This window comes from Notamacropus eugenii, chromosome 1, assembly GCF_028372415.1.
Source record: "Notamacropus eugenii isolate mMacEug1 chromosome 1, mMacEug1.pri_v2, whole genome shotgun sequence".
NCBI classification, from domain to species: Eukaryota; Metazoa; Chordata; class Mammalia; order Diprotodontia; family Macropodidae; genus Notamacropus; species Notamacropus eugenii.
The window spans coordinates 634,067,209-634,076,890 of record NC_092872.1 but is presented as its reverse complement, the minus strand read 5'-3'; the positions used below and the strand labels follow the sequence as shown (position 1 = coordinate 634,076,890).

General features: G+C 38.0%; 1 protein-coding gene across 4 annotated transcripts in view; it reads right to left on the bottom strand.

Moving 5' to 3' along the window:
* Window positions 1-548: 548 nt before the first annotated feature.
* Window positions 549-9,682, bottom strand: part of ANXA4 (annexin A4) — a 114,053-nt gene continuing 104,919 nt past the window's right edge. For all 4 annotated transcript variants that reach the window (XM_072635350.1, XM_072635353.1, XM_072635351.1 and 1 more), the window contains exons 10-13: window positions 9,420-9,515; window positions 8,367-8,425; window positions 6,850-6,972; window positions 549-2,355 (exon numbers count right to left, since the gene is read on the bottom strand). In XM_072635350.1, coding sequence (XP_072491451.1) covers window positions 2,296-2,355; window positions 6,850-6,972; window positions 8,367-8,425; window positions 9,420-9,515 — 338 coding nt within the window. In that variant the 3' untranslated portion in view covers window positions 549-2,295. The remainder of the gene's footprint in view (window positions 2,356-6,849; window positions 6,973-8,366; window positions 8,426-9,419; window positions 9,516-9,682) is intronic.

Below are 9,682 nucleotides of genomic sequence, written 5' to 3'. Positions count from 1 at the left end.
AAGAAGCTGCAGTATGCACAGAGGCCACACCCAGGGTAAACCATTTCAGCAGCCGGGCCAAGTCAGGTTGAAGGTAACCAAGGAGTCTCAAACCCATTGACCTACACATGAATCAAAAGAGATTACCCATACCATTTCACTAAAATATAATAGGTGTGATAGAATGGACAAAAAAAAGCAAATGTGATTAAGAGATTCTCCAATACATAATTATTTTCCAAAGAGTAAAGTAAGTGCTTTAGTAGGTATGTGATTTCTTTCAGACCACTTGGGGATTATTTGACGCCCCTGGAAATTTGTTTTCATGGACATCTAAAAAAATTTGCCTGATTCTAACGAGTTATCTAGTATTTAGTTCAACTAAGAATGTTAGTAGTTAGTTCAACTAGTAGTTAACTAACACTCTAACTAGTTGAACTAACTGCTACCACTCTTAATAATAGCTGAACATGGTACAGGAACTTCAAAAACATTTTTTTTGGCAGGGATCAATAAGCATAATTCAGGAAAAGAAAACTCTAAGCCAGGAAGAAAAAGATTACTCTCAGTTATAAAGGTACCATGCTTTATTAAATTTAGATAGGAAAGCCATAAACCACATTTAAATGAAAATAATTTTTATGTTAAAATATAAAAGTATAAATGTATTACTAAGCTAGATATCTGCACTGGTTCTAGAGTCCAAAGGCATTATGTAAAAGAGAATTATGAATCATAAAAAGGGAGAATAAGGCAGCTCTGTCAATAGAATTTAGCTCATTAGTTATAGGACCATCTCTGCACATTGTGTTTGATCAGAGTTGCAATTAGTATGAGAAAAATGGGATTTGGCCCCAGGATGCTAATTATGTAGAAGAACACGCCTCTTCCCCAGTAGAGATTATGGTCCCTGTGTTGTACCTTAAGATCTACTATAGTACTACTACTACTATAGGAGTATATCCTACTATAGTACCCCATGGTTCCCTTACTACAGTGACTTTCTCCCAGGCCCACTTTCCTCCCCAGCGCTTACAGGAAAAAGACGCGGACTGCATTTGTGGTTAGATGGTCCACTATAGCACCACTACCACCAAATTTTTACATTTCAGGAAAAAGAAATCACAGGTTATGGCTCTGACATTTGCAAAACATCTTCATCCCTCACTGAGCTAGGCAAGGCATAAAACAAAAACCATCATCCTGTAGAACATTAGTCATTTGTTTCTAATTCCAGAATGAAGTGATAGACAGAAACACACTCAGAATGTGGGTTATTCAGGGTATCCTTAGAGACAAGAAGCTTTTTTTAAAATTGTGGACAAGTCTAGAGGGGAATGATTTTTATTTGTGATGCTGTTGTTGCTGGATTGAAAGTTTGAAAAACATTTGAAATTGAATATTTGGGACTAAACATAATAGATCAGATCTTTTTTTAAAAAAAAATCTATCTTTGCCTATCTTGCCCAGGTTGCAAGTGCAATGGCCACTCATGGGCCCAGCTCCATTGCTGACTGGCAGGGAAGCTTTGACCTGATGTTTCTGACCTGGACTGGTTTGATCCTCTTCTCCTTACCTTCCCTACGGTTGCCAGACTTAGAATAGATACCTAATCAGCTTTAGATCTACTGTAGCTGAAAACTCCCTAGCTCAAGGAATTGACCACCCTCAGTCTTCCATAGTATCAGGGATTACAGGTGGGAGCCACCATTCCTGACCCTCAGATCTATTACTGATACAATCCCACAATAAAAACAGGAGCAGAAGTGTGGATATTCTTTCTATAGACATATGAAGAGATAAAATGGTAGGTTTTCTTGCCAAGATGATAATATGACCTTCAAATCAAAAAGCAGGACAAAGTAGGAGGATTAAGGGACAGGGCTGAGGGTTTTCAGTGGAAGGTAATGTGACATTGCAGAAAAACTGACTATCAAGCCCCTAATCTTCTTTGGCATGGACAACTACCACCTGCAGGAAAATTTCAAACAATTTCATCACCATTCAATTGGGGATGTAAAAAATAAAAAAAGTCATCAATGAAACATTTTTTAATAAAAGTAATATTGAATATTCTCATTTCTCTAGAAATAGCAATGAGAAAAAAATCTTTTGAAAGTTTTTTTCTGAGTTAATGAACTTAAAAACTGAGCAATAGCTGATAATTCATATTAAAAGTAAGCTAAAGTGTTTTTAATTGACAACAAGCATTTTAGGTGAATTCTAAACAGCCTTATAGAAAAATGATGCCCAAAATAATAAAACCAGCCCAAATCTTAGGCTCTTGACTCATTTCAATCCAGCGTAGACTGAATATTAATCATCGCCTCCACAGAGTATGAGCAGAACTTTCCTGTAATCTCCCGATGTATCATCCTAGAAGAAATAATGCCATAGTTAGAATAATTTATCTCCATCAAGTATTTAGACAGTTCTTGACTCAAATATGAGGCTTGCATACAGCAGCCACCAGAAGAGCTACCCTAGTCTGGTAACCCAATCAATGGTCAGAAACTCTTTGTCCCTCTTCGCTTCCTCTGACTGGGATTTCTTATAACTATTCCTCTAGGGCCACTGTTCCCAAGACAGGTGGTGGTTTTAATGAAGAAGGTAATGAAAATGGAGACAGGAAGACCAATTAGGAGTCCATGGAGAGAGGAATGGTAGTTGAATGAGTGAAGAAAAGGGAAGAGATGCAAGAGATGTGGAAACAGAATTAAGCCTTGGCAACCATTTGAATATGGGGTAGGAGGGGGAATAGAAAGCCAAAGAAAGAAAGAACAAAGGATCATCTATTTTGAATTGAAAGGAACCTCAGAGGTCTTTAAGCCAATTTCAATTTGTAGATGAGAAAACTAAGACCTAGAAAGGCTACGACTGGCCCAGCGTCTCACAGATAATAAGTGACAGATCCGTAATTTTTCCCTAGGATTTCTGATACCAAAATCATTAGTGTCTCCATTATTATAATACTGACAATGGTCTAACACTTATATAGTGCTTACTATGTGTCAGGAGCTCTGCTAAGTGTTTTACAATTATCTTATTTGATCCTCACAAGAACCCTGGGAAGTAGGTACTGTTTTGCAGATGAGGAAACTGAGGCAAACAGATGTTAAGAGACTTGCCCAGGCTCACACGGCTAGGATGTGTCTGAGGCTAGATGGTCAGGCTGTACTGTGCCACCTAACTGCCTAAACTGAGGGAATTTTGAGGTTGCAAATCTGGATGACTGGAAAGACATTGGTAGCTTCTCAAGAATTAGAAAAGTTTAGAGAAAGTCAATTTTGGAAAAAACACAATGAATTCTCTTTTGGACATCCAGGAGATATCCAATATACAGTTGAAAATGGAATCCTATCTCCCCAATCAAATACTGTTTGACATTGTTTCTATGGGAAAACATGTTCCAAGCGCCAAATGGCTAATTTCTTATCAGCCTTTGGAACACCCCCTGTTTATAAGTTGCGGAGTGCCTGTACAAGCTAGGGTATCATATAAAATTTCAATTTCCTACTCTACAAAGAAAGAGATTGAATTTGATGATCTCTAAGATGCAGTTCTATATCTTGATATCAGTTTCATTTCTCAATATATCCTTCCTTCCTCCCTTCCTCACTGAACCATCCTTTATCACAAAGAATTTTTTAAAAGGCAATTCAGCAAAACTAACCAAAACAATCAACCAAATAATGACAATACATTCGGGTTCTACATGCAGAGAACCTCATGTCTATAAACAGTAGAGACAGGTGTCTTTTCTCATTTCTTCTCCAGGACCTATTTTGGTCGTTACAATTATGCAGGCCAAGTTGTGTAGCTTTTATCCTAATTACATTATTGTAAGTTGGGGGTATGCTAGTAGATGTTTAACAAATGGTTCTCTGTAGTTTAACCCGCACTGTTAACTTTCTCCAACATTTTCTTAATTCCAAGCAATAAACAAAACAATAAATCAAGCCCTAGTTTGAAGTTTGCTGCAAATACTCACAATGAAAATTTACAATTGGCCCTAAAGAGCCAGTAAGCTGGTTCCAGCATACCCCTGGCTGTAGTCACTGTGTTCTCTTTATTGCCATTTCTGTCTACTCCAGAAGCACATCCAACACTGACAGATTTTAGGGTTTTCAAAGTTGTGGTTCCACTGTTGTTAGCAAAACCACATTATTACAAAAATTATAAGATTTTACTAACTATTTAATAGTCTAGCTTACTATTACCCTTGGTAGCTACCTCTCTTCATTTGTCAAGAAAGTCGGATATTTGCTGACCAAGGCACTTCCTGAACTCTCTGTCTCCTCTGTCGGGATTATTAATTTACATTGCTTATACTTCTCATTAAAGAACTGTACGATAAAAAGAGAAGATGAGCTGGCCACATGATAAGGAAGAGGGATGACAAGTGGACAGTCAGAACATTCCACAAGTCCCCTTGAGATGTCAGGAGAAAGTAAGGAAGGCCTCCATCACACTGGATGGATTCTCTGTAGTGAACTTACGTGAAGACACAGACATAGGCAAGAGTCACGTAGGACAGATAGACGGACATGGTTGGTTTGAGATCTATGTCGTTGGAAGGAATTTCTAAATTGAGATCACAGATCTGGCCATCTGAGTATGAGTGAGTTGCTATGTATATTTTTTCTTGTTTTTGCTTACTTCAATCTGCCTCAGTTCATTTACATATTCCCATGCTTCTATGAATTCTCCATATCCACTGTTTCTTATGGCACAACAATATTTCATTACATTCATGTATCACAATTTGCTTAAACATTCTCCAATTGATGAGCATCTACTTTGTTTCTCTTTTGCATCTACTTTGCTTTTTGCTGACCCCCAAAAACCCCAAACCCTGCAATGAATATTTTAATGTAAATAGAACTTTTCTTTCTCTGACTTCCTTAGAGTTTATGTCTTGCAGTGTGTCAAAAAGTAAGGGTATTTGGTCACCTTTTAATAAATCATACTTCCAAATGACTTGGACCAATTCACAACTACATGCATTATATTACTGTGCCTTTAATTCTACAGCCCCCTAACACTATTTCTATATTTTGTGATCTCTGCCAATGTGATCGAAGTATGGTTTAACCTTAGAGTTGAAACCTCTCATTCTTAAAAGCATCTTTTCTACCTCAGTAAATAAGGCAAGAAATCTCCTTCACTGGTTACACTGAAAAATCTGCAAATTTATGAATGACATGCAAGTTTACTAACGCAACAAAGATCTAGGTTTAAAACTCCCCATCTTGCTGCCTCTCCAAATTGTCAGTCATACCCAGAGGGCTTAGTGAAGTCATCTGAGTCATTTACCCTAACCTGAAGCTGAGGCCCCAGCAGTAAGTGGCATTGCGGGATAGGATTCATCTTGAAGTCCCCCTTTGGCTTCTCAGAGCCACAAACAAAATCAAAAGATTTAGAGCTTGAAGAGCTCTAAAGAAGCTCTAAAGAGCTCTCTGAAGAGACCTTAGAGATTGCCTAGTCCAATATCCTCAGTTTTTCAGATGAGAAAACTGAGACCCAGTTATGTTAAATTTTAAGACCACAGAGTTAGCAGAACCAGAATTTCAACTTAGGTCCTCTGACTTCAAATCTAGTACTCTCTTTCCGTGCTACCATACTGCCTTTCACTAGGTGATCAGGTGGAAAATAAGGATCCAATGTGACTAAAAAGCTATTCCATATCCCTAGTAATCTTTTAGTTCCCCTTCCTGTCCCTTCCCATAAGGTTATAGCTAGAACAGGCTACTTATGTAAGGCAACAGCACCACCACATCTTCCAATGTTCTTTGCTTAATTCACATTCCTCTCTTTTAATGCCTTTTATCTTCAAGAAGAAAGCAATAATCACTCAGATTTTCAGTCTACAAAAACTGACGGTGGGTAAATATGGACCTATTTTATGCCATCCTACTCCAAAGATATCCCTCCTCCAAAGACACTAAAGTATAAATTTTACTCTGCCTTCATACACACAACCATCATTATGCAGACAAGTCAAAAATCCTGTGAACTCTTCCACCCCCAGCTTCTAACTTTGCCAAGTCTTAAGAATCAGGGGGAAAAGAAAGGAATGAGAAATTCCTGATAATTTCTCTTTGTAGATAGAGGTGATAACACTGTTGTGCCCTGCCTGTTCTGGTCAGACCACATCTGAAATACTGTGTTCATTTCTAGGCACCACAGTTTATGAGAGTCAGTCAACAAGCATTTATTAAGCACTTGCTATGTTCTGGGCACTGAGCTAAGCACTTGGTGACACAAAGAATGGCAAAAAGACAGTCCCTGCTCCCAAGGAGCTCACAGACCAATGAGGGAGACAAATAGAAAATAACTATGGACAAACAAGATATTCATATCTGTCTATGATATATTGGAGATAATCAATAAGAGGCATTGACAAGTTAGACTATATCTAAAGAAGAGCTGTGAATATGATGGATTGGAGACTGCCAAACATGGATCAGTTGAAAGAACTTTGGCTACTTATCCTGAAGAAAAGAGAACTTGGTGGGGAACATGAAATACTATTGTGTCTAAGAGGAATTAGACTTGTTCTGTTGACCCCAGAAGGCAGACCAAAAACAATTGAGTACAAGCTACAAGAGGCAGATTTCAGGTTCATGGGATGAACAATTTCCTAACAATAGGTTGCCTTCCTAACATATCTTCAAGAAGAAATGTTTTCAAAGACATGCCTATGCAGCTATGAGTTTGGATTAGATGACCTATAAGATCCCTTCCAACTCAAGTTTCAGAGACAAGGGAACAAGAAATTGGCTTGAGTCATCAATAGCACCCAATGAATCAGATCAAGAACCTATCAGTGTTTGCCCTTTTGGACAAAGCAAGACTTTTCTGACTTACCTTGATGAAAGAATATAGAGACTTCCCATACATCCTCCGAAAATTCTGCCTTATGTCCAACATATCAATCTCTGAACGGGAAACCATCACTCTGATGAGAGTATCATCATCAGTACCTAAGCCCTAAGAAAGACAAAAGTGGCAAATTTAGAACCACAACCAAACTAGGAAGGATGGTTATTGATCCATGCTGGAATAATGAGAACACCAAACTTCTCCTTTAATTCATTAACCCAGGACTGTATGACTTCCCATATTTTATATGACAATATATGTATTTAGTTTGCATGTAGTTAACTATAACTAGTCCAAAGTCTCCCCAAACAAGCAGCTGTTATGTAGTAGCAGAGCATAGGATTTAGCCATGAGTTCTAGATTCAAATCCCACCCAGGCCACTTACTAGCTTTGTGACTGTGAGCAAGCTAACTCTCCTTTCTCGGAGTTCTTCATTTTACTAATACTTATACTTACTAATTATACCAGTTTACTAATACTTAAGCCACACTTATAGGAGTGTTGTGAGGATACAGTGAAAGATGGCTGGCATGTGCTTTACAAAATGCAAAACCCTTTAGAAATGCCAGTTGTTAAGTAAAAATGATACTACTCCTGACCTTCTAATTCTCCCTTTGCCTCAGGATGTTTCATTGAAAAAAATAAGGTCACCTATGTCAAACTCTCTGTCTCCCTCAGCACTACACTTTAAATAGCCTCAGCTTCATTCCTCATCCTTTTTCCCTTTGCCTCAATCTCAAAAGATGAGACAGCTCTATTCTTTTTCAATGTCAAGCTTCTACTTGTGGCTTTGAACTCATTCTCTCCCATTTCCTCTTTAGGTTTACCCTTTCAATCATCCCTTCTCTCCTTAAATTTCACCTTCCACCTATCCACTAGCTCCTTTCCCTGATGTCTTCAAACACCTAAATTCAAAAAAAAAAAAAAAAAAAGGCCATCACATGACCTTACCATTTCTTCAAACCATCCTCATATATGAGTCTTCTTTATAAAACCCTCGAAAGAAAGCTATCTAGTCATTGTCTTTCTCCACTTCCCACTCATTCTCAGCTCTCATAATCTAGTGTCAGTCCCACCACTGGACAGAAACTTCTCTTTACAATGATCTTTAAGTCCAATGGCCCCTTCTCTTCAACATTTTTATGACTCTGTGGTGTTAAAAACCTCTTTCTGCATACTTTCACCACCCTAGGCTTTCCCTATCATGGTGATCCTTCTTGGTCTCCTCCTTGATCTCCTTTGCTAATCCCATGTCCTACCCTCTTTGCTTGAATATAAAACCAAGGTCCTCAGGTTCACACAGGACCCTGTCCTCAGGACAGGATTCTATTTTATACCTAATCAAAGAAGGCAGGACCTGGATACTGGACTGAGGCTAGATTTGAACTCATGAAGATGAGTTTTCCTGATTCCAAGCTCAGTGCTCTATCCACTGTACCACCTTGATGCCCATCTGACATATTACAGGTTTTTAATAAATATTTCTTGACTGATTCATTACCTTCATTGATTTGTAGAGCCTTTCAGCAAAATATGCAGATTTATTCCTCATGCATTTTACTGTGAAGGGAAAAAAAAGGCAGTAGAAAGAGACCACAGATGATATATAATGAAAATAATGAATGATAGCAATAACTGACATTTATATAGCACTTAAAGGTTTGTGAAGATGAAAAATGTTTCCTAGGACAAAATGTTGTATGACAAGCTATCAAAAAGCATCTGCTGATTCCCTTAAAAGGGAAACTTTAATCATACAATGTTCTTTGAGGAAGAACAAGTCTATAGGACAGGTCATATTAAAGTACTTTTCACTGAGAGATCATCTTCTTGGGGGATAAGTTGGGGATCGTAGGTGTGAAATGAGAAATTTTTTGTTAGATAAGGTCAGTGTATTAGCTTGTTTTCTGTTAACTATGCTTTGTTATAAAGGGTGGGTTTTTTAGGGGGAGGAAATTAGGAAATGACAGGAATGTTTTTCTTTAAAAACAACAACAATATATTTAATTTTTAAAATGTCTAGGGTTAGGAAAATTGGCCTCAATCTTGTTACTGCCACAGTGGAAAGAACAGCGGATCTGAAATCAGAGGAACTAGGTTTATTCTCCCTTCATGTTCACTTCCCTTTGTGACCTAACCACTTAGCCTTCCTCAGCCTCAGTTTGCTCATCTATAAGATGATAAAGTTAAGCTAAATGGCTTCTGAGGTCGCTTTCAGTTCAGATCTAGGATCTCATGATCCTTGACAAAAAGAGGCATAAAGGTCATTACAAAACAGGGGTGAATATAGTTTCAAAATGATGGGTTATTAAGCTCCAACCATTCTCTCATATCCTCCCTGACCTGTAGAGGAAGAAGATGCAGAGAGAGAGAGAGAGAGAGAGAGAGAGAGAGAGAGAGAGAGAGAGAGACCAAGGCAACAGGTGATGTCTTTAAGAAGAAACAAACATGTATTCCCACACCATAAAAAACTGCTAGTAATATGGACAAGGACATGAAAAGATCAGTCATTATTTTTTTCCCATAAGAACTGTTCCAAAAAGTTGATTCTTACCTATTGCCAGTAAAGCATCTTCAAAGTTACCCGATGTCTCAGATTTAATGCTCTGCTCAATATCTTTTTTGGTAATCCTCTTGTATTCATCAAAAACTACATTTGGGAACAAACATCATTAACAATTAAGACATGTTTTTGTACCTGGCCCATGTGGAGATTGATTATGCTTGACTGCCTGTCACAAAGGTTTTGGGACTTTGGTTTTATTTTCAGGAATGGGGATCTGGGAGAGAGAAAAATAAATGCTTGATAACTGGGGG